Raw genomic sequence first — 25088 nt, 5'->3', positions numbered from 1 at the left:
CAAACTCTCTACACATTTGGAACTTTAAATGTACACTCTAAATAATAAAATAATTAGAATAGATAACAGAACTATTACAAATCAAAATGTTTGGAATGCAGCTAAAACTGTATTTAGATGGAAAATCAAACCCTTAAATACTTACATTGGAAAAGACTGAAAACTAATGAGCCAAGCATTTAACTTAAAACTCTGGGGAAAAACATTCAAAGAAAGCAGTGGAAAGAAAGGCAACAGAAATAAAACAGAAAAGGTTCTAAAAGAATACCAGCAAAATGAAGAGCCAGTTCTCTGAAATGACTGAAAAAAAAAAGCAAATCTCTGGCAAGATCAGACACAGTACTAAGAACAAAAAATGGGCACATTACTACAGAGACTTCTTTTTTTTTTTTTAAAAGATGACCGGTAAGGGGCTAACTAGCCATCCCTATAGTGAGCCACAGGCCAGCCCTCAGAGACATTATTATAAATGTAAAAGAATACCATAACAACTTCATGGCAATAAATTTGAAAAGGACAATTTCCTAGAGTGTGACAAGGACAGAAAAGGTAGTACAAGTTAGAGCCGGCCCCGTGGCTCACTCGGGAGAGTATGGCACTGGGAGTGGCAAAGCCGTGGGTTCGGATCCTGTATAGGTATGGCCGGTGCGCTCACTGGCTGAGCGCGGCGCGGGCGACACCAAGCCAAGGGTTACAATCCTCTTCCCGGTCACAAAAAAAAAAAAAAAAAAAAAAAGGTAGTACAAGTTAATGGAAGCCAGATCAGAAAAGGCCTACTAAGGAAAGTTGAATTTAAATTTTATCTATTTAAATTTTATTTAAATAAAGAGCCAAGGCAGGGATTTGAGCAGGGGAATACCATGATCTTTGCTTTCAAAAGCTAAATCTCCAAGCTGCCACACAGAGAGTAGATCAGACAGGGCCAGAGCCAGGTAGCAAGTGCGGCTTGTGCTCTGGGTGAAGAAGGTGGGCCTAGAGTTTGGCAGGGACCGTGGGGGGTGCAGAAAAGGGGAAAGATTAGGAAGAAAAGGCAAAGATGTTAACTCTCAGGTTTCTGGCTTGGGAACTGGGAGGCTGGTGTGCCAAGGAGAGTACAGGAGGGGCCATGGGCCTGCAGAGGAGCATGGGGAGAAATTTCAGAAGTAGTTTTGACACGCTGAGTTGGAGATGCCTGTGAAACACGCAAGGGTAGAAAGATCCAGGAAGTGGCTGCGTATCCAGGCCAGAAGCACACCAAAGAGATCTGAGCTGGAGAGAAAACTCAGCTCACCACCCTTATAAGAAAAAATGCACTCCATACACGCAGTAACTAAGCTCCTTGGAGCCTCCAGGCAGAGGGAAGGAAGACTGAGGGTGACGACTATTGTACATAGGAAGAGGCATCCTCCATGTGGACCCAGTGGGAAGGTCTGGGTGATGCTACAGCCAGAGGACTCATGTGAGACCCCCTCTCCCACCAACCCCTCAATCAACTCGAGCCAGTGGTTTTTTCGCTTTGAAGCAGGATATCTGAGAATCTGAGGAATATGCTGGTCATCTCACCCCACCAATTCCCAGTCCCACACCAGTTGGCAAACAATTCATGGGGTTCATAACCCCCCACCCCCTGAACTCTTCAGTTAATAGACCCTCCCCCCTTCAAAGGAGAGGAGAGAGTGAGAATGAGTGGTACGAGTGGATTTAGATAGAAACTCAGAAGTCCCTAAAGAGGGACTATTGGGCAGTGGTGACAAATGACCTCCTGTAGAAATAAGGATCAGAGAAGCGGTCCATCCAAGGTAAAGAGAGCCCTCTGGACTACTCCCTCTCAAGACTGAAACAACCTAGACGAGGTAGACAGTGTGGAGTAGAGGCAGGGGAAGGGACCAAGAAATCCTTCCTTGCCCTGGGGACAAACAGTCCCCACCCAACCTCACCAGATTGGCCACATTGTCTGGTGTCAGTAGAGGCTGTAGGAACTCAGCTGTGATGTCTGTGTCTGACTGGCCTGAGATCTGGGCTGAGGTCTTCGATGTCCCTGACGGGCCTGGCTCCAAGTCTTTATCTTCATCGTCTTCTCCCAGGTTGGGCTCTAGGACAGGAGGAGAACAAGAGGCTGGTTTCAGAGAGAGCAGCAGGACTATCCTCTTCCCATGGAGCCCAGGTGGTCTCTGCCTTCGGCCAGCCTCAGCAAACAGGAGCAGCACAGTAGATGATCTAGGCTATGGCCCTGCCTCTGCGGTCAAAGCACCATATGAGCCTGGGCAACTGTCTGGGCCTCAGTTCTCATCCGAGAAATAGGAATAAGCTACACCCCTCTAGCTGATCACACTAAGCTCCATTAAGACAACATTATTAATAAAAAAGTCAACTAATAATTTCACAGAACTGTACTGTTTAAAAACTTCTCTTTTTGAAATAGTGCTCAACTTTACTAGGAATCAGGGAAATGCAAAAAACAAAAACCTCCATAACCTAATAAGATAGCATTTTTTTGCCTATATGATTGACAAAAAATAAAAAGGCTAGTAGCAACAGCTGTTATAACATAGGGGTGTAGACTGTGGAAACGTAAACTGGCACAACCTTTTGGAAGGGCAATTTGACAGTAGATCAAAATTTTAAATGTACACGCCCCTTTGATACAGCAATTCCACTTCTAGGAATCTACCACCCAGATTTACTCACATCTAAGGTAAAATGTACAGGGAATTAACTGCAGCACTAAAGGTACAGAGAAACAGCACAGAAGCTCCATTGGTAGCAGACTAGTTGTATACAGTACAACGGTTATAGCCCAAAGGAAAAAACTAATAATTTGAACCATAAAGAAAAAGCTTTAAGTACAAAGATGTTCTTTGAAGTTATATTTTATAAAAGTGGAAAAGCTGGAATGTTCGATGGTGTGATGATTTAAGTAAATTATGGCAAAAATATGATGAATTGTTATGCAGTCATTTCAAAAAGTCTGCAACATGTATAACAAAGAGCTGTTACCCTGCATTAACCAAGGGCATATACAATTCAATTACAGAAGACTGAGCAACTCAGTAGAAAATGAGCAAAAATTATGACTGCATGCTTTGCAGAAATGTAGATGGCCAAATAAATGTAAAAAAAAATACACACAGCCTAACTCCAACATAAGCAAATCCAAACTGAGGATACCATTTATATCCAACAGGTTTGCAGAATGTCCAGGGCTGGTCAAAACAGGGGAAAACAAGCACTCATACACTGTTGGGGTTGTATACACTGGTGCAGTTTTTTGGAAAGCAGTTTCGCAATGATAATCAAGAATTTCAGTGCACCCCGTAGCAACAGGCATACTCAGTGCTCAGATCTTAATTTCTGAAACCATTCCATACTTAAGAAACCAGGGCTCCTTAAAGTAATGGCTGATTCCAGTGCTAGGGCAAGGGAAGTACAAGATGAGTCTAGAACATCTTGCAATGTCAAAGTAAGAAATGCTCAAAAAAACTTATGGGACACATTAAAAGGAGACAGAAGCAAGCTGGCTAAATATGAAGGAATTTGAACAACGAAATAAGTAACAACAGTGATGGATTATAACCTATAGAATAAGAATCCATAAGTCTCTCTTGATAATAAAGTGAGAAGAAAGTTCTTCCTTTTAGCAGAGTGTCAACTAATAAATGTACAGGGAAAATCTTCTTGTAACTAGTATAGCAACAATAGGTGTTAAAAACCCTGGGTGAAAATTTGTAGAGAAATAGGTATTTTATATAGTTTCAAGTATCTCCCCCAGCTTATTACAAAGGGAAAAATGGTACTTTTCACTAGAGAACCTGGTGGATACTGCCTTAACCGAGGGATCAAAGTCAACATCACTATTAATGGGACAAACTGCAATCATATGCCTCCTGATCCCATGTACTGAGGGCCAGGGTGTCACTTCTGTAGTACTCCTGCCAAAAGTGCATAACCTGATTCCAATCACAAGGTGAGAGCAGACGAACCCAAACGGAGAGGCATTCTACCAAACAACTGTCCTGGACTCTTCACAATGTCCATGTCATGACACACAAAGGAAGGCTGAAGAACTGATTCAGGAGACAAAGGGAAATGCCAATTAAATGCAATGTGTGGACTGGCCGCTAGCTCAGTTGGTTAGAGCACAGTGTTGTTAACACCAAGGTCAAGGGTTTGGAGGATCACTTGGTTAGAGTTTGGTGCTGATAACAACAACATCAAGTATTTGGATCCCTGTATTGGCCAGCCACCAAAAAAAAAAAAAATTTTTTTTTAATAAAAAATAAAATAAAATAAAATAAAATAAAATAAATGCAATGCATGATCCATCCCTTGTGAAGAGTACACAGGAGCTTTTGGTACTATTTTTGAAACTTGCCTGTAAGTTCAAAATATTTCAAAATACAAAGCTTAAAGAGAGGGGAAAATAAAATCAGTGGGCAAAAAATATCTTTAAATGCCCACAAACCCTTTGCCCCAGCAACTCCACCACTAGGAATTTGTCTTATGCTTAGACACATATGCAAGACTGTTATACTACAATAATCTTTATACTTTTTAAAAATGGACACAAATTAAATGTTCATCAACAGGGGAACTGGTTAAAGTGTCCATGTATACTACAGACTATTAGGCCACCATTAAAAAGGATGCGGTAGATTTCTATGTGCAGGTATATAAAGCACTCCAAGATAAAACTAAATGAAAATAAATCAAGGTACAAAACACTCTGCTTGGTATGCTTAATTATGAAAAAATATAGTTAGATTCCTAACTCACTCCTTATACCAAAACAAATACCTTATTTTTTAAAATGAAAAAATGAGTCTTTCATAAATGTTCTAGAAATAAACATAAGTGATTTTTTAAAACATTTTGGAGTTAAGAGAGGCTGGCAGTGTTGATACTATTGACAAATAATACAACTATTAAAAAATTACTTCAAGGGATGGCTGGTTAGCTCACTTGGGAGAGTGTGGTGCTGACAACACCAAGTCAGGTCAAGGGTTAAGATCCCCTTACCGGTCATCTTTAAAAAAAAAAAAAAATTACTTCAAAAAGAAAATTCACTTATAAAGGAGAGCTTTATACATATAAAGCACCTCTGGAGGAAAACATAAAAGGAAGTGTTCATATTGGGGAGTGGTTACTTTTGGGAAGAGGAATAAGAGGGAGACTCTTCAATTTGATTCCTTTCTGTATAATTTAAATAATTCATAATTATTTTATTAAATGTATTATAACATTACTAATTCTATTTTGGTATCACTTATTAAATTATGTCATATCACAAAATGTAATTTATAATATATTAATATAAATTAAGCATATAGTTTGATGTAAATAATTAAGCATTTTAAACATGGTTAGTCCTGGTAGTCCACATCGTGCCAAGTGCCAGACTAAGCTCCTCAGCTCACCTAGCTTCATCTTCTTGAGTGTAGAATCTGAGTCGTCTCGGGGCCGCTTGCGAGCATCCTTGCTGCTGGGCATATTGCGGGCTATCTCAGCCTGAGGTGTGCCCAGGTCCACCAGCAGCGTGGTGATCTGGGCCTGGAACTCCACGGAGGCCGGGTGCTTCAGCACACTCAACAGGTGCAATTTGAGGTTCTTACGCACACTGCTCACCTGAGATTTGGCCAGTGTCGGGGGTAGATTGGCTGTGAGGAAAGAAGAAGGAGCTCTGTGCTGTGGACAGCTCTCATGGAGTCCTGCTAGTCTTAATTCCAAGCCCTAAACTTGGGCAGTGGTCTTGCAGGCATCTCCTAGAAAAGCTCCTTCGCCCTCAGATCTAATGTGTGGCTTTCCCCTTATAGGCAGATGCTTAAAGCCTTTGACAGGTCTCCGTCAATATTAGTCAACCTTAAAACAAAGGGAAAAACTCACCCACCTTTTTATTAAACATAAAGTCTCATCTCCTTCTGTGTCTGGTCTGGAAATCCCAATATGTTTCCCCTGGGGAGGGCTGCAATCACCACCTCCACCTCTGGAAATTCCCAACTGAAGTGCTGCAACAGTTCCTTGCTGGTCTCTCTGTCACCAGAATGACTTTCTAATGTCTAATGGTCACCTTCATGAGCAAGCCTCCCCTGTTCCACAGTGAAAGAGGATGCCTGTGATTTTGCCTGCCCAGCATCCATCACCCCTTCCTCAGCCAACAACACACTCCCCTTCTCCTTTGAGGGAAACACCGTCTACATTCTCAATCCAAGGGGGGAATGAGAGGGGGGGGGTGAGACCCAGGCCAATGAGAACACCACATTCCCTTGGCTACTGTGATTGGTTCAGAGACAGGCTCATAATCTCTGTTCAGCCAATCGGAAACAATGAGCAGCAGCCCTTGGACTTTTGCTGGACCGACTGAGAGACACACCCTTTTCCTTGGGGTTGCTAAGTGGATGGAATAGAAGCCTGGAGCTTTTGGGGGTCATTTTTACTACCCCGAGGAAAGAGCCAGAGAATGAAACCAAGATGAAGAAGAGTCAAGAGACAGAGAAAGACAGATCCACGGACTGCATGCACTTGTGCCTTAACCCCAGACTTCTCAGTTTTCATACATACACAAAATCAGAGAAAATAGTATGAATCTCCATGTACCCATCAACATTGTGCTAATATTGGAACATCTATCTTCCCTTTTTTGGGGGGGATGGGCAGAGAGAGGGTGAAATATTTGAAAGTATTTTACAAACATTATGTTATTTCACCCACACATACCACAGTATTAAAGCCAGTTTTGAACCAGATGTCTGTCACATGCCTAAAGATTCCTGTCTAATAAAGAGAACCCTTCCTTTGTGTCAACGACCTGCTAGACTGGTGACTAACACTCAGGGGTCCACCACTTAGATCACATTTCCTCAAGAAAAAGCAGACTGGCCAGTGGAGAGGGGAAGGGGAGGAGATTAACCTACCATGCAGGGTTTCATAGGCCTGGATCACCTCAGACATAAACATGGGCCTCTGGCGGGCAATATTGGCGAGGGAGCCCAGCGCTGTGGTCAGGTTGATGGAGGAGATGGCGGGGTGCACCATGAACTTAAGCAGCTGCTCCAATGCTGCCTTGCCCTCTTCCCATAGCACATCTAATGAAGGACAGAAGAAAGACAGTCAGTGGGGTCCTTCCTTCCAGGACTCAAGAGAGAGCAGCTTTTGGGGCTGAAAAGAAGGAGGGACCTTGGTACTTAAATGTCTGCAAATGGATGGAAAAACAGAAAATTCAGAGGTTGATGAGTCCTATAAATGACTGACTACAAATGAGTATAAAAATATAGTTATGAGGATGTTCAAAACATGGGCTTGCAATAGAAAAAGACTAGAAATAATTTTAAATATCCAGCTCTAGGAAACTGCATGAATGATGTTGACATAAAACTTTGAACAGGTATATATGCATATAGACACACAAAGAACTCAGTCCCTTGTAGCACCATTCTCCTCAGTCCAGTCCTTTAAAGTTAACACTTAAAACTTTGGTAGATATCTTTCTAGACATTTTCTATGCCAAAACACACTGAATGTCACATTATTTGAAATAGTGAATTAAAAAACCTTAAATGTCCATCAACAGAGAATTGCTTAATAGAATGAGATATAACTATACTATTGAATATTGGGTAATAACTGAACATGACTTTTTTTTTTTAAAGATGACTGGTAAGGGGATCTTAACCCTCAACTTGATGTTGTCAGCACCACGCTCACCCAGTGAGCAAACCGGCCATCCTTATATGGGATCTGAACCCGTGGCCTTGGTGTTATCAGCACCACACTCTCCCGAGTGAGTCACAGGCCAGCCCAACTGAACATGATTTTAATAGGAAAAAGTCACTGATGTTACTGCTTAGTTAAAGGGGCTGTCAAACAATATATAAGAATAGCTAATATTTATGGAATCCTTACTATGCCAGCCATATTAACTCACCAAATGCTCATACCTACATCCTAAAGTAGACGCCATAATAATGATCCCCAATTTACCAATGAGGAAACAGGCTCAAAGACAAAGAGAATAGGTCACTTGCCCAATGGTAGAGCTGAGATCCAAACACAAGCCACTATACTCTGATGTCTCTCAGCTGAAAATATAAAGCATGGTCTCGTTTTTGTAAACAAAAAAGCACACAAACACAGACCCTATGAATACAAATGTCTACATGTGCACAGAAAAGGTGTGGAAGGAAACATAATACTCTTAACAGTGTTTATTTCTGAGACACATGACTAGGGAGGGGTGTTATTCCTTTATACCCCCTTCAGATTGCTTGATTCTTAAATAGTGCATATGTACTATTTTTATAATTTGCAGTTAAGAAAAGCATGAAACCAGCTAGCATTTATTAGCTCACATTCTCATGCAACCTCACTACAAACCCGTGAAAGGGGTACTGCTATCATTTCCACTTTACAAAAAAGAAAATGAAGTTCAGAGAGAAGTAAGGTACCCAAGTTCATAATGAGTAAGTGGTAAAGCTGGGATTTGAACCTAGCATCAGGGCTCTTAACCACGGCACTACACAGTTTCCAGAAATTAAAAACCAAGAAAGACAAGGGGGAGGGGAGGGGAGTGTAGGAAAGGAGGAGGAAGGGAGCTGGTGCAGTGTTGACAAACAGCACCAGCTAAAAGGCGGCACTCACTGTACTGGATATAGGGGTGGTCGCGAGGAATGCGGTCCAAGCTGATGTCATGCTCCTGGCGTCGGGGTATGTCCGAGTCAGCCATGCGAGGTGACAGGGTGACAATAAGGCCCTCCACAAACTTGATGGCGTGGGTGCGGATGCCATCATTGTCAGAATCCAACAGCAGGATGATATCTCCAGCCATGGCAGACACCATGTCCCAGCAGGCTTCCTGGAGCTCACTGATGACCCGTGACTTCACCATCCACTGCCAACAGGAAAGGGATAGAAAAGACAGAAATGCAGACAACACATTAATCACCAACACTCCCACTACTACCACGAGATCTATAAATATGGATAAGTACTGTACATTTATCTAGTTAACAGTTACTGAGTTCCAACTCTGTCCCCAGCCCAGTGCTAGGTGATGCTGGGGATAGGACTCAGTGGTGGCTAAGAAAGGTCTGACCCTGCCCTCATGGGACTCACAGACAGTGACAACTCCGAGTGATGAAGGCTCAAATCTTAAGGAAGACAAAGGAATAACAAGGCTGACCTCACAAGGTGGTGGTGATTAAATAGATCCATTTATTCTATTAATGCCAATGACCATCATGCCAAAATGTGTTCTTTTCCTTTCAGAGTCCATAAATATTTAATGTGATTCTTTAATTAGGGTCTGTCTTCCTCACTGGGCTATCAGCACCATGAAGGCGGACCTGGACTTTTCTTGGTCATTATTCTGTCCCCAGTATCACCTAGCACAGGGTTAGGAACAGAGGAAGTACTTGGGGAATGTTTGCTGAATGAATGAATGAATCAATGGAAGGAAGGATGACTTAATGGCGATTTCCTAATCCAGTAGACATTTAGGTCCCCTTGTTTGTCTAATTCCACAGACCAACAACACATCTTGCTGATAAAGAATTTCTTTTTTTTTTTTTTAAAGATGACCGGTAGGGGATCTTAACCCTTGGCTTGGTATTGTCAGCACCACACTCAGCCAGTGAGCGAGCCGGACATCCCTATAGAGGATCCGAACCCATGGCCTTGGTGTTCTCAGCACCACACTCTCCATAAAGGATTTCTGACCCTGGTTTTGAACTCTAACAGATTAGTCTATAAATGAGACCTATCAGGCAGGATACCCTGGGTAGGGAGGGAGTGCTCACCTGCAGGGCCACCTTGTAGAGCTGGGTCATGGTGAGGATGGCCTTCTTCACCACATTCACATTCTCATCCCTCAAGAGCATGTTGAGGTTTGCAATTAGCTTCAGCAGTAACTCAATGTCTCGCTTGCTGGGGGTTGGAGGAAAAGGGGCAAGGTCAAGGTGGTCTTAGGGCAGATCATGGGAGGCTGAAGGTCATGGAGGTCCAAAAGGAAAGGGAAATCAGGGCCCATGTCTTAGGGGATAGGAATGGAGATGACAGAATGAGAGACTGCACCTGCAGTGTTTGCCAGCACATCTGCAAGTTGAGAACAATGCTTGGCACCTCTGGACTGAGCTGCCCCTGAACTCTCTGTGGTATCTAGGCTGGTCCTGCAACCCCCACTCTTCTGCTCTCTTAAGGCCCTGCTGTTCACACAAGGGGCAGTAGAGCCAGACAACTGTGGGAATTTGGGCAAGTGACTCGATCTCATTTAGAATAACAGTACCTACCTCACAGGATATTATGAAAACAGCAACAATACACATAAAGTGCTTAGAACTGTGCTTGATATGTAGAAAGCATTCAATAAATACCAGCCATCATTATTTTAAAGCACATAATCACTAGTTTTGTTTACCTAAGTCTGAGAAATCTGAAAGTGGAGCCCTTTCCCTATACCAAGTACTAGCAGGGTCATTTTTGTTGAAGGAAAGAAAAAAAGGCCTCCAGTAAAGGTTTGTTCAATGAATAAAGAAAATCAAGAAGGCTGACCCGTAGAGCTCAGCGCATAAATATAATTTTCACAGCACAACCTGAAATTAATATTAATTGAATCAGTCAAAAAATATAAAACAACTGTCAGCTACATGAAGGTAGGAACAATGTTTTTGCTCACTGATATATTCTTATAGCCTGATACAAATGCCTGGCACACAGCAGACATGTGATACATAATTGCTGAACAAATGGGATTTTTTGCAAACTCAGAACATTTGCCACAAATTCTCCTTTAAAGGGGGAAGACTGAGAATTTGGGTTCTAGCGTCACAGACATGAGTTAAAATCCCAGCCCTGCCACATGCCAGTTGTGTGACCTTAAGAAAACTCATTTAACCTCTCTGAGCCTCAGTTTTCTCTTCAGTTAAGTGGGTCAAACAACTAATCCACAGTGTTATGTTGAAAATCGAATAACAAAGTAAGTCAAGCATTTAGTACAGTGCCTGGCAAATAGAAAACATTTAGTAAATTGGGGCTACTTTATTTCTTCCCCATCACAAATCATCCAGTAAATGTTTACTGAATGAATGAGTGAATAACCCAGCTTGAGCAAGTCACTTTACCATTCTGAGCCTCAGTTTCCCTTTCTGTAAAAAAGAGGATAACAGGACCCCTCCAAAGCTGTTGTAAATATTACAGGTGATAACATGGGAGACGGACCAACAAACTGTAGGGCAGAGTAAGCATTTTACATGGTCATTGCTATAATTTAGTTCACTTATTCAACAAATATGTAGTCAGCCCCTACCAGGTGCCGACACTGTTGCAGATAGCCACTGGGCATACAGTGGCCAACAAGACACAGAAGTCAACTCATCCTCACAGGGCTAACATCTTGTGGGGAAGGGAATCATCACAGTAAATTCAATTAGTGAGGAACACTATAAACAGCAAAGACAGGGTACCAGAGATGTGGGGGCCATAAGGTGGTCAGGAAGGGCTTTCTGAGGAAGAGTCCCACGGGAAATGAGGGTGAGAGCCAGGTGGCTACTTGTGGATGAGCAGACACAGAGAATGGATAGACTGTGAAGTACAGTGATGTGTCGCTTAATGATAGGGACGTGTTTTGACAAATGTGTTGTCAGGCAATTTCATCGTTGTGCCAACATCATAGAATGTACTTACAAAAACCTACGTGGTATACAGCCTACTACACACCTAGGCTATGTGGTGTAGCCTACTGCTCCTGTGTGAGCAATGTGTTGCACTATGATGTTTCAACAGCTACAACTTCACTAGGTGATAGGAATTTTTCAGCTCCACTATAATCTTATGACCATCATTGTAGATTTGGTTTGTCGTTGACTGAAATGTTGTTATGTGGTACATGACTTTACAACAGTGTTTTCTGAGGAGCAGAAAAGGGTCCTGAGAGGGCCAGAAGCCAGATGAGGCCAGGGTAAGGAGTTTGGGTTTCAACCTAAGTGAGATGGTGGGCCAGTTGGGGCCTGAGAGCAGGGGGGTGCTGAGATCTGATTTACATGCTAGAAGGATCACACTGGCTGCCGGTGCAAGGGTGGAAGTGATAATGAGTACAATGATACCTCTTGGGGGACGAAAATGCTTTGAAATCAGACTGTGAATGTGCTAAATGCCACTGAATTGTTCACTTTAAAATAATTAATTTTATGTTACACGAATTTCACTTCAATTAAAAAAAAGAGTGGAAGCAGGGGAGCCAGAGAGAAGGCCACCGAAGTCTGCCAGGCAGGAGGGAATGGTAGCCTGGACCAGCATAACGGCAGAGGAAGTGGTTGGAAAACAGTCAGATGCTGTATATATTCTGAAAGTAGCGCCAACAGTTCTTATGGAGGATGTAGATGTGAAGTGTGGGAGAAGTAGAGAAATCAGAGATGCCCCCAGGGTTGCAATCTTATTAAGTATTTGCTATGGAGTCAGTGTGCATGGGAAAGAGAATGGGTAGGACTCTCAGGGCAGGCTCCAGGTCAGGCCAGGAGCAGAAAAGGCTGACTCCACATGGGTGCTCTCAGACACTCCCTGCGCTGGCCCATACCATGCCTCCTCGATGAAGCCAATGACAAATTTTCGCACTTCAATCGACTTGTCTGCTTGGAAAGCAATGATCTCCTGCCAACGTAAGAGAGAAGGCGGGTCAGGGTTACACCAGGATCCTTTCCCTTACCCCTATACCCAGATCCCTTCCTGTTCTGTCAGTCACTCACATCCAGGAAGTTGTCTAGTAGTGTGGGGTCTTTGTTGATGATCAGCTCCTGGACCTGGAAGGAGATTGGAGTTGGGTAGGAGGAACATGCATATAAAACCACGGTCTATCAATGCAGACAGGAGATGTGGGGGAAGACAGTATAGGGCTAGGCAGCAGATAAACTCAGCTCAATTTCTGGCCTTGCCACTCCCAACCACGGTCCTGGGCAAGTGGCTTCCCCTTTGAGCCTCAGTTTGCTCCTTTGTAAACTGGGAATCTTAAACAACTCTCAGGGCTGTTGGGAGGCTTCAATGAGATCCTAGAAGGCAAAGGTCCTAGTAGATAGTGAGGACATGGTACACAAGGGGGCTAAAGAGAAGAGGAAAATACACCAGGGCTCCTACCTTTTAGAGGTTTGGCTTCCTTTCACCAGTCCATCAATTCTCCCCACTCTCCTTTTGCTTCTACTCCCCACTTCACACTGCCACAATTCAGCAAGCATCTTATGACAATGAGAACCCATTTCCTGAGGCCCTATACCTGCCAGGCTCTTTGGAATAAGCCCTTCCTGTAGACATCTTCCTATAAGCTCAGAGCTGGCACAGCACCTGGCTCCTACAACTCAGGGTGCTATTGCTGAACATTCCTCACAACTACTCAACGAGGGAGACACCATCAACACCCACTCTACCACAGAGGTAGAGTTGGCTCCCCAAGGCCATACGCTGAACAAGTAGAAGAACTGGGATTCTCACACATGCAACCTGACCCCACAATCTCTGAACTCCAACTGCCTCCTGTTCTGAACCATGACCAGCCACCCACGTATCCCATGTCCTCTTTTGCCTTTGCATACACTTTTGTGCCCCCTGGTTGAGATACTCTTCCTCTCCCATTTGCTATGCCTCTCTCCTTCTTATCCTCCAGGGCTTGGCTCAGACGTGGCCTCTTCCAGAAAGTCCTCTCTGACCCCCAATCCCTAGGCTGGGTTAGGAGCCCACTTTGGGCTCCCACAGCCCTCTGGGTTTCTTCATCTAAGCCCTGCCCACTCTGAGTCATCACTGTTTAATGACAGGCATATCTTCCCCATTGGACTGGACCCTGGCAGAGACGAAATGCAACAATGAAGAGCACAGAATTTGGACTCAGAATCCAGGAGTCAAGAACCAGTTTAGTCAGCTCCTAGCAGAGGGACCTTGGGCTAATTACTTAGCTCTGAGGTCTGCTTTCTGTATACAAATGGGTATGAAATGACCCTGCCTTATGGAGCTTTTGTAAGGATTGAATGAGAGCATGACTGCACAGCACTGAGCACCATGGCAGATGTGCACTAAGTGCTTAACTGTGGATAGTAGTGTCAATACCAGTATCTTCTTTTCACAGGCTCTCAACGCCCTCCCCTTGTCCTGCTCAGCCCAGGATCACCCCCTTGTCCTCACCTGTTTGAGCACTGTGATCTTTGAATCATTGGTGATCAGCGCTGCCTGGTTCAGGAGATCCACCACCTGGAAGGAGGCGGAGAGGCAGGTGAAGTGCTAGCCTTGCCAGCCCAGTCCAGCCCCCGTGGGGATCTGCCAGCTGAGGTGGATTGACTAAAGACGGGCTGTGTCTCCATACTCCAAACCCTTCTTGTCATGCTCACCCTCTCTGAGGTGGTCATGCCATCGATGCCTGGCCCCTCCTCTTGTGTGAAAAACTGAGATGCCACACTCCGGCGGGTGATGCTGTCCCCACTGCTGCTTGCCATGGCTGCTGTCAGGTACTCCCTGGAAGAGAAAGGGATGGATCACACTCTTGGCTCCTGTGCATGGGCTGGGCTGGACTGCCACCCCAACACCTGCAAAGGGCTCAACCCTCCTTCGCAGCCTGTGTTTTCCCTGTCCAGCCTTCCAAAGCCCCTCTCCCCTCCAGAGTCTGTCTCTGGCTTAAGCATAAGTGCATAGGAGTTGTAATTTGGGGGAGACTGATGTCTCCCAAGGCAGAGGCAGAACTCTTAAGCCTCACCTCCAGTACTTAACACATAGTGGGTCAATCACAAACACCTGCTGAACAATTGATCAAAAGAACACACAGTAGCTACCTCACTGGTCTCCGTGCTTCCTGTCTCTCCATCTAGGCTATATTCTGGACTGGGCACCAGAGCAAGCTTTCTAAAACATAGCTCTGAGGAACACCAGTCACAGAGCCCTGCACTCAGCAGGTACTCAATGCATCAAAAAAGGCCTGCTTAAATATATTCTGCTTCAGCCAGTCTCTAGAATACTATGGAGTTGTTTTTAAAAGGGAGGGAAGGGGACTTTGGGGCACTTATCACAATGCTACACTGGCAAAATTATGAAACAATTAATGAAGAAGGATATCAGTTACAGCACTAGTCATAATAGCAAAAGACTAGAAGCAAGTGTTCTCAAACAGGGAGACTAGCTGAAAAAAACTACGATACAGCCACTTAACAAAAAAGGAATGAGAAAACCAAAGGAAATGAAGAAAATCCCCACAGACTGATTTTGAAAACATTAGGTGAAAACAAGCAAAGTGAAAGGCAGTGTTTATGTATGCTCCCTTTTTACAACAGAAAGAGAAATATGTATGTATATTAAAAGAGGAAAAAAACTGAAAGGATAAACCAAAAAGCAGAAGAGGAAGGAAACAGGATAAAATTTGGTTAATCTCAACGTATTACCATCCTGAAAAGTAGTCCAGATAGCCTGTTGCATCACAGAACACATGCAATTTAATCCAATTTGCCAAGTTTCTGTGTATGTATACACAGAATTATCTGAGGCAAGAAATTTAACTTCTCTGGGTCTCTTTTCTCTTCCGTAATACGGAGATAGTAATAGTGCTTACCTCCCAGGACTATTCTAAGGATTAAATGAGTTAGCATAGTACTATCTATACTAACACTAGATAAGGATAACTATTATTTTTATGTACACAGGAAAAGATCTGAAGGATATTGCATAAAGTGTTAATAGTTACAATAAGTAGCAATGATCTGAGGAGGGCAAAAAGAACATTTTTAAAAGGAACATAATATATTGCACAAAGTAGCTACTCACAGTAGTATTACACAGTAGGTGTCTGCCGAGTGAATGACCATCCAACGGCCTCCTCCCTAGTTTCCCTGCTGCCTGTCACTCTGTATCTTGCTCAGAGTCAGAGCCAAAATCCTCACCAAGGCCTACAAGAACTTATAGGATCTGGCCTTTTCTATCTCTGCCCTCATCTCCCTCTTGGCTATCTCTGCTCCAGGTAGTCTGACTCTGGCCTCCCTGTTGTCCCATGAACAAGTTAAGCATGCCCCTTCCTCAAAGCCTTGTGCTTCTCTTCCTTCTGCATACTCCTCCCCCCAGACTTCAGCCAAACTCCTTCCCTCCCATTTCTTTCAGGGCTCCACTCAAATGTCTCCACAGTGAGGCCTTCCCTGCTCGTCTTATCTCAAATTTCAACTCCCTCTCCATCCCCATCTGCTTGCTTTATTTTTCTCCATGGCTTTTATCATCATCAACACAGATTTATAAATCCATGAGGGCAGAGATTTTTGTTTGCTCACTTTCTATATACATCACGGAACAGTGCTTGGCACCTAGCAGGTGCTCAATAAATACATGCTGAATGAATCAACATTCCTGCCAAAGGGCATCCCCAGTCACTGGGCTCAGGATCCCTGCCCTTTGGCTGTAGGATGCTTGAAAAATAACAGCTAATATTTACTGGACATTTAATATGTGCTGAGTGCAATTCTAATAAACACATTAACTAATTTAAACTGCATAACACCAACTCTTGGAATTAGGTACTATTTTTAATTTCCATTCTACAGATGAGAAAACTGAAAGCTAGGGAGGTAAGGTCGCTCAACTCACACAGCTTATAAAAGGATAGATCCTGCAGTATGGCTGCAGAATCTTTCTTACCACTATGCTGTATCTATCAGCAAGGAATTGTTCTACCCCACGTCTTTTCATGTAAGCGAAGCGGCACGGCCACCTGACAACCAGCGTACTGCGTCCTGGTTGGTATATAATGAACCTTTCCACTCTCTTCATAATGATAATACATCAAGATGCACCAAAGTTTCCTACCCTGTTTCCTTCCTCTTCTGCTTTTTAATTTATCCTTTTAGTTTCTTGGGTTTTTAAAAATATATATACATTTCCCTTTCTTTTGTAAAGAAGAGAGTATACAATAAACACTATCTTCCACTTTACTTAATATATGTCGGAGCCCATTCTATCAGTGTATAGGGATTTTCCTCACTCTTTTTTTTTCCCTCCTTCATTCCTTTTTACAGTTGCCAGAGAATTTTATTATGGGATGTATCACGGTTTTTTCAGCAAGTCTTCGTATTTAAGAACATTTGAGATGTCTGTAGTTTTGCTATTACGAACTATGGTATTGTTTCTCCCTTCCTCCCGGTGTACTCAAGGGGTACCACTGTCCCACTCCCACCTGGGAGTATGACAACTCCCCTGTTCACCCCACAGGGTGGCTCTAGTTGTATCTTCCATTCATTCAACGAACATTAAATGGTTGTGTCCAGTGTGATCGGTGGAGCTATGCAGGGAACATAGCGGTGACCGACACACCCAGTCCCTGTCCTCATGGAGCACGGTCACGGTCACAATCAACTAGCACACAAATAAAGATCCAATAACAAGTTAAACCACACGAGACATGAAGGAGAGAAACAGGAACCTATGAGAGCATTTAGCGTGCGGATTTCGCGACGGAGGCCGGGGAAGGAGGGCTTCGCAGAGGAAGTGACGTTAGTGCCGAGACCCGACGGATAAATGGGAATCAGCCAGGCAGAATAAGGGAAAGGATATTGCGGGCAGAGGGGACAGCCTGTGCAAAAACCCTGAAGCGAGAAGGCGCATGGCGAGTTTGAAGAACCGAAAGAGCTGCTGTGCTAAGCGGGGAAGGAGCAAAGAAGCACAGCCGAGGCCGGCGAGGTCTGCGGGGCGGACAAGCCTGGGTTGGGGGGCTACGTTGGAACCCTGCCCTAAGGGCACTAGGGAGCCAAGGAAGGATCCCAAACAGCGGAAGAAATAGGGGTCCCGAATCCCCTGCTCCCCTTTCCTCATAGCGGCCCTAGCCCCGACCGCGCCCCCGCCTCTTCAGGGCCCCTCGTCCCTTCGTCCGTGGGTCCTCAAGCCGCCTCCAGCTCACCGCCGCTCCGGCCTCCGTCCCCCTCGCGCCCCCTCAGCAGCGCCTCTTCACAGACGCCGCTGCCGCCGCCATCTTCCGTTCTCTTCCGTGACACCGTGCGCGCACGCCGCACCCGCAGGGCCGCCGGGAAATGGAGTCCAGACAGCGGCCCCTGCCCCTACCTCGTGCCCCGGGAGCGGCCTTCCGCCTTCCCTCCAACTAAGCCCCGGCAGCCCGCCATTTCCGGCCTTCGAGCGCCATGCCCTCTGGGAAATGTAGTTCCTTGGTAGAGGCACCTACCGGAAAGGGAGGTAGGGGCTTCTGGGCAATGGAGTTCCCGGTGGTTCTGAATCCCTGGACGGCTGGCTGGTGTTAGAATGAAGAGTCCCGGCGGCGAAGCGCCTAGGTCTTGGAGGTGGTCGGTTGCCCTAGTGGGGGACTGAGCAGAGACCCCGATCCCCCCCACCTTTGGTCCTGCGTCTTTACACAGTCTGAAGCATTTCTAGCCGTCGGAAGCCTCAGTCTTCCCGTCTGTCCAATGGGAATGTGGTTTCGAGGGTCTCTTACGGGCCCTTATAGTGGCATATAGGTACCCTTGATTCCATAGCGCTCTGAGCCCCCTTTCCTCGGCGGCGGTCATGCTGGACTCTGACTTTTCGTCCTCTCATATCGAGATGATGAAACCCTCTGGAGTAGAAAGGCCCCAGAGTTCTGGCCCCGGACTCTTAGTATGAGCCGTGTCTCCCACCAGTGCGCCCTCTTCAGCCATCTCCAGCTCTCGCGTACCGGGACTGCGGCTCCCGGCGCCTGAGGTCTGTCTCCTCGCAATCCCGCAGAGGGCGCCGCAGTCCGAGAGCGCCGCCTTCGGGGAGGCGGGAGGGGAGCCCAGGGCGGGCAAGAGCGGGGGGTGGGGGTGGTTGTCCCGGCTATAAAGCGTGGCCGCCTCCCGCGGCGCCCGGGACAGCGGGACCCCGGGCGGTCGGACGGGCGGGCGGCGGTCGGAACTCGGGCCGTGCCCGCTAAGAAATCCGAAGCAGTCCGATCCCCCAGGGCCGGAGCGGGGGCGGGTGGGGGGGCTCAGGCCCGGGGGATGCTGGGCTCGGTGAAGATGGAGGCCCATGACCTGGCCGAGTGGAGCTACTACCCGGAGGCGGGCGAGGTGTGTCCTCGGGGATGGTGGAGAGGGAAGTGGGGGGCAGGCATCAGAGTGCCGGCTTAAATGGGGTCAGGGACCGGGATGTGGGCTCAAATGGGAGCCAAGGCATCTAGCTGGGGAGCTGAGGAGCTAGGGACATGGAGACCAGGTGTGGGAGTCAGGAATGGGGAACAAGGCATAGGAGCGCGGTGTAGGCAGGCGAATCGGGGCGAGGGCTTAAATGGGTGTCAGGAAGATTTAGGCAAGGGTCAGTCACACCTTAAATGTGAGGGCCAGGTGTTGGGGGCCCCAAAATCCAAGGGATTGAAATTAACAAACCAAAGATAGAATCAGAGCTCAAGGGTAGGTGACAGAGCTGGAAGATTTCAGGAAATGGGGTTCGAAGTTGGAGTGAAAGATAAGGACTAAGAGATGGAGGAGGGGGTGACCATTAAGGGAAGTCTGAGGTGGGAGCACAGGGCTAGAATATAGAGTTAAAGTTGGGGGTTGTGGAGGTAGAAATCAGAATTGGTGTTCAGGGGTAGGTATTGGCTGGCGAACTAAGATAGGGTCAGAAACAGGACTTGGTACTCAGCGGTGAGAAATGGAAGTGCTCAGAAATGAAGCTTCATTTTTGGAGTCTGAAATAACAGGTGGCTTAGAGTTGGGGCTCATATAGATGGAGTCAGAGTTGAGGACTTGAGCGCATGAGATGTGGGCATCAGCATTGGCAGGAGAAGGTCAATCTTCATTGCCCCCCAACCCTACCCATGACCCTCAGGAGGGACTGCCCAAGTGGGAGGCATGGAGGACTTCAGATTGTGCACCTCCAACCCGGCATCTGGCAATCTCCAGCAATTGCTAAAGTCCTTATTCAGTCCCACCTCAGACAAGGCCTCCCTGGAGTAGAGTGTGGGGGCATATCCAATTCCTTCACCCCAGCAGACAGAAAGTCCTTCCCAAAGTCTATCTTCCATTCCTCTTGTTGCAAGGACTCCTACCCCACAGCCCACTTGCTCTATAATCAATATTGTGAGATTGGGGGTGGGGGCTGGGGTCCTGATATGAGAGTTATGGGAGTCTGGACACGCATTCCTAACCTGGAAGGGGACTGTGGGCTTGAGGTGGGGGTATAGGGCTGGAATGGCTGGGTTCTCCAAGGACTCAAGATCTAGTAGTTGTAGGGGGGCCCAAGCATTCCTGAATCTTGGGTCTGGGGTTTGAAGCTTCAGTGTGGGACTCCTGGATCCCCAGGCTTTTGGGGCTTGGCAAGGTGCCCAGGAGGGGCCAGTCCTGGGTCTGGGAGGTGTGAGGTGCACGTGGGTGGGGCAGGGCTGACTGGAGAAGGGATTGGGAGTGCTCAGAGGTGGAGGTGGGGCGGCTGGAGGTATCAGTTATCAGAGACCAAGGTGGGGGAGGTGGAGGCTCCCAGGTAGTGGGGGGATCCCAGCTGGACTGCTGGAGAGCTGAGAGTCTGGGGACACGATTTAAGGGAACAGACTACAAATCAGTGTTTTAGGGGTACATTTTAATAAGTAAATTGTGGAGGTCTAGGCAGGAGGAGTCAATATTTGGGGCACAGTCTGAATAGATGTGGAAATTGTGTCAGAAATTGAGGAACAGTCTGGAGATAATCAGCATTCGGGTGCATTTTTAGAAGAATCGACATAAAAGGGGCTGGCAATGTTCTGGGGCATAGGTCTGAGGGTCTCCCTAGCCTTCCCATCAGATGAGCCCACCTCTTCCCCTTGGGTTAGAACAATGGGGAAAGAAATGTCTGCACTCAACCAGCAATTAAGAATTGAGAGGTTCCTCAAACCACTTCTTGCACTTTCCTGCTGAGGTGATGTTAACACCCTGGGGCTGTCTCACCATCTGGAGAGAACTTGGAAAGTTATCACCCTGGGGCATCCCGGCTGGCCTCAGGTTCTTACAGATCGGCTGGTCCAACCGCTCCCCCATTTTAGAGATGGAAAATCTGAAGTCCAGCAGAGTGCTGGGGTCCTGAGTCCAGTCTGGGACTAGAAACTATGCTTCTGGCTTCACACCGACTCCCCCTGCTCCCTGTCACACCTCTCTCCAGAGACAATAAGGAAATGAAAGGGGAGAAATTCCAGCCTCCTGGTGTGAGGGTGCAGGTCCCCCAAGGGCTTCCCCCCAATCTCAGCCCCGCCTTGGCTGGGGAGATCCGGTTCAGACCCGGACACCAGGGGTTCATCCCAGCCCTGGGGCGTGGGAAAGTCTAGGGTGGATTAGAACAGCTGGAGTGCTTGAGGTCAGACCTCAAGGAGGACTTCCGGGTGGGTGGGGAGCCTGCAAAGGAGAGCCTTGGGGTCCCAGTGTGTCTTACTCTACAATACAAGAGAGCCTGACTGGGTTGGAGAAGTCAGGATGGGGGTGCAGAGGGATTTAGGTACTCTCTGTGAAGCCCCTTGAATCCATCCCCTTTTCTCCTCATCTCTTTCCTTATTCTAGGGAGGGGGCAGGAGCAGCCAACCGCTGGGGAGACCAGTGTGTGGGGGAGAGATGTAGCTGTGGATTCAATTTCAACTTGAGACCTCTGGGAACATGGAGATGCTGAGGAAAGGAGTAGATAGAGACAAAGATGTGCTGAAAGGGAAAGAGAGGTGGGAATGGGGTGTGGGAGGAGAGTGTGGTTGAAAGAGACAGAGGGAGAGATACTGCCAAAGAGGGGAGATAGGGCTGGAGGGGTAGAGAGAGAGACAAGGGCTGAGAGGAAGGGGAAAGAGAAATGGGGGTGGGGGAGAGAGGACTGGGGTGGGAGAGGAAGAGCAAAATAGATGGGGAGACAATGGGGAGGAGAGAGACAGGGGAAAGAGAAAGATGGGGTGACGGGGGGGAGGAGACACACGGAGGGAGGGAGTGTAGAGGTACTGAGACAGGGAAAGATATGGACAGATACACAACAATGAACAAAAATAGCCAACAAAGAGATTCAGAGACAAGAAGGAAAAGAGCCAACTGGAACAACACATGAAGGAGATAGGGGAGTTTTTCTCCACTGGAACTCAGACCTGGGCATGGTTGCCACCTGTTCCTGACTTCCTAAGTGACCCTGGCAAGTCCCTTTTCTTTCTGGACCTTGGGACCTGCAGACACTTACAGTGGCAGGGGACCAGATGGTATCCACTAACCCACAGCCAAGGTGGCTCTGACCAGGGCTATAGTGGCACTCCCAGTGCTGTGAGATCCCAGCTGGGGGAGGGGACCGGGCAGGCAGGAGCCTTGGGGTAGAGATACTTGAAGGCAGTAGGTGAGAGGGGTAGATAAATACAGAAAGAGACAAACCACCATCCAGCATGCTCTATGTTTTCCTTGCTTATCCTTTTCACTGTCAACTTCCTGCTAGACTGTCAGCTCCATGAGGGCAGGCATTTCTGTCTGTCTTGGTTGCTGCTTATATAGCATGATCCAGAACATGGGATCATGCTCTGGAGCCAGACAGTCTGGATTTGGAATCCCAGTTCTTCCCCTTCCTTGCTATGTGACCCTGGACAGCCTCTCTGGGCCTCAGCTCTCTTAGCTGTAAAATGGACATCATAATAGCACCTCCCCCATAGTATGTTTGTAAGGATTAAAGGAAACTATTTCTGTAAAGTGCTTGGAGCAGTGCCTAGCACAGAGTATATGGCCAATAAATATTTGTTGAATGGATAAAAGAATATATAGGGGGTTATTTAGAGAGACATAGTAATGTCTACCATATTTCATTAAGCTAAGATGCACCTTTTTCCCCCGTTTGAACATTTCTGAAAATAGAATGCATTTTACAGTCAATGGGGTCTAATGATTTTAACTGAGTGTATTTTTTCCCCCATTTATATTGATATATAAAAAACAGTGCAACTTCCAGTGAAGTCTTAGATTGGATGACACAAAGAAATAGATAAATGATACACTTGTATATTAGGTTGAAATGTGATTTCATTGTGTGTTTTATGTGTATCTTCTGATCTATAAAAACAGTAATTTTATAACCTAAAAGACTGATAGAGACCCACACATTATTAGAGATTTATAATAACTAGCTATTACTAAAATTGAGAACTGCTGATTTATTAGGTTCTCAATTTATTTGGTCTCAGTACCTCTTTGCAATCTTAAAATTGTTGAGGACCCCAAACAGTTTTGCTGATATGGGTTATGTCTATCCATATTTACTGTACTTGAAATTAAAACTGAGAAATTTAAAAAATATGTATTAATTCATTTAGAAATCACAGTATGGGCCAGCCGGTTAGCTCAGTTGGTTAGAGCACAGCCTTATAACACCAAGGTCATGGGTTCGGATCCTGGCCAGCTGCCAAAAAAGAAAAAAATAGCAATAATTTGTTAGAATAAATAACATTTTTATTAAAATAACTAGACAGAGTATTTCAAAAAATTTAGCAAATCAAGTCTGACTCAGTAGAAGACAGCTGGATTCTCTTGGCTGCTTCTACATTTGGTCTTTTGCAATATCACATGTCACACAGCCTCTGGAGAACTCCACTGTACACTCGTGAGACAGAGAGTGAAAAAGGCTAATAATATCTTAGCATTATTTTGAAAATAGTTTTGACCTCAGGGACACCCTAAAAGGGTTTTGGACACTCCCGAGGGTGTCCTAGGCCACACTTTGAGAACCATTTAAAGTGTGACTTGGAGTGTATTGAAGCATGGGGGGTGAGCTGGTGGGAAGCAGAGAGGGGAGAAGAGACTTTGAGAAAGAGCTGTCTACAGAGAAAGGCAATCAATGATGGAAGCAACTTGTAAGGAGGCAAGACAGACTGACTGACAGACACATAGTAGGTCCTGTGATCCTTTGCTGACGAGCAGAGTGGAGACCAACTGACCCCTCCCCATCTCTCTTTCTCTCCCTGCAGGTCTACTCTCCGGTGACTCCAGTGCCCACCATGGCCCCCCTCAACTCCTACGTGACCCTGAACCCTCTAAGCTCTCCCTACCCCCCTGGGGGGCTCCCCACCTCCCCACTGCCCTCAGGACCCCTGGCACCCCCAGCCCCCACGGGGCCATTGGGGCCCACCTTCTCAGGCCTGGGTGCCAGCGGTGGTGGAGGCAGCGGTGGCTCAGGTTACGGGGGCCCAGGACCAGGACTGGTGCATGGGAAGGAGATGCCAAAAGGGTACCGGCGGCCCCTGGCCCACGCCAAGCCGCCATATTCCTACATCTCGCTCATCACCATGGCCATCCAACAAGCACCAGGCAAGATGCTGACGCTGAGCGAGATCTACCAGTGGATCATGGACCTCTTCCCTTACTACCGGGAGAACCAGCAGCGCTGGCAGAACTCTATTCGCCACTCACTCTCTTTCAACGACTGCTTCGTCAAGGTGGCGCGCTCCCCAGACAAGCCAGGCAAGGGCTCCTACTGGGCCCTGCACCCCAGCTCGGGTAACATGTTTGAGAACGGCTGCTACTTACGCCGCCAGAAGCGCTTCAAGCTGGAGGAGAAGGTGAAGAAAGGCAGCAGTGGGACCACCACTGCCAGGAACGGTACAGGGTCTGCCACCTCAACCAACACCCCTGCAGCCACAGTCACCTCCCCGCCCCAGCCTCAGCCACCATCCTCTGAGCCTGAGGCCCAGGGTGGGGAAGATGTGGGGGCTCTGGATTGTGGCTCGCCCCCTTCCTCCACATCCTATTTCACTGGCCTGGAGCTCCCAGGGGAGCTGAAGCTGGACGTGCCCTACAATTTCAACCACCCTTTCTCCATCAACAACCTCATGTCAGAACAGACACCAGCGCCTCCCAAACTGGACATGGCATTTGGGGGTTATGGGGCTGAGGGCGGGGAGCCTGGGGTCTACTACCAGGGCCTCTATTCCCGTTCTCTGCTTAATGCATCCTAGCAGGGGGTTGGAAACATAGTGGTGGGGAATGACTGGAGCTCACACCATCAGGCTCTTGGAGCCTGATCTCTGGTGACACTTTGCTTGTCCCATCAGTCAACATCTTGGTTGATCTTTTCCCTTCTGTGATGATTGCTGTCTATATGGGCATCATGTTAATCCATTGGGTACTGTGATAACTGCCATGGACATCTTGGTGGGCCCTTTGGGTACTGCGAAGACTGCCATGTTGATGGAT

At 46.6% G+C, this 25088-nt stretch overlaps 2 protein-coding genes across 2 annotated transcripts in view; one reads left to right on the top strand and one right to left on the bottom strand.

The window, feature by feature from the left end:
• Window positions 1-17970, bottom strand: part of SYMPK (symplekin scaffold protein) — a 36324-nt gene extending 18354 nt beyond the window's left edge. Inside the window, exons 1-10 of the mRNA XM_063112090.1 lie at window positions 17864-17970; window positions 14331-14454; window positions 14128-14193; window positions 12708-12761; window positions 12539-12612; window positions 9768-9894; window positions 8611-8860; window positions 6888-7058; window positions 5394-5633; window positions 1917-2071 (exon numbers count right to left, since the gene is read on the bottom strand). Of these exons, the coding sequence (XP_062968160.1) occupies window positions 1917-2071; window positions 5394-5633; window positions 6888-7058; window positions 8611-8860; window positions 9768-9894; window positions 12539-12612; window positions 12708-12761; window positions 14128-14193; window positions 14331-14435 (1242 nt within the window). The 5' untranslated portion in view covers window positions 14436-14454; window positions 17864-17970. The remainder of the gene's footprint in view (window positions 1-1916; window positions 2072-5393; window positions 5634-6887; window positions 7059-8610; window positions 8861-9767; window positions 9895-12538; window positions 12613-12707; window positions 12762-14127; window positions 14194-14330; window positions 14455-17863) is intronic.
• Window positions 17971-18932: 962 nt separating this feature from the next.
• Window positions 18933-24850, top strand: FOXA3 (forkhead box A3). Its single transcript, XM_063108960.1, has 2 exons — window positions 18933-19001; window positions 23864-24850. Exons 1-2 carry the CDS (start codon window positions 18933-18935, stop codon window positions 24848-24850), a joined length of 1056 nt encoding a protein of 351 aa, XP_062965030.1.
• Window positions 24851-25088: the final 238 nt, after the last annotated feature.

The sequence above is a fragment of the Cynocephalus volans genome, chromosome 10 (assembly GCF_027409185.1).
Source record: "Cynocephalus volans isolate mCynVol1 chromosome 10, mCynVol1.pri, whole genome shotgun sequence".
NCBI lineage: Eukaryota > Metazoa > Chordata > Mammalia > Dermoptera > Cynocephalidae > Cynocephalus > Cynocephalus volans.
Note: the sequence above shows the minus strand (reverse complement) of the source record. Positions and strands in the feature narration are given on the sequence as shown.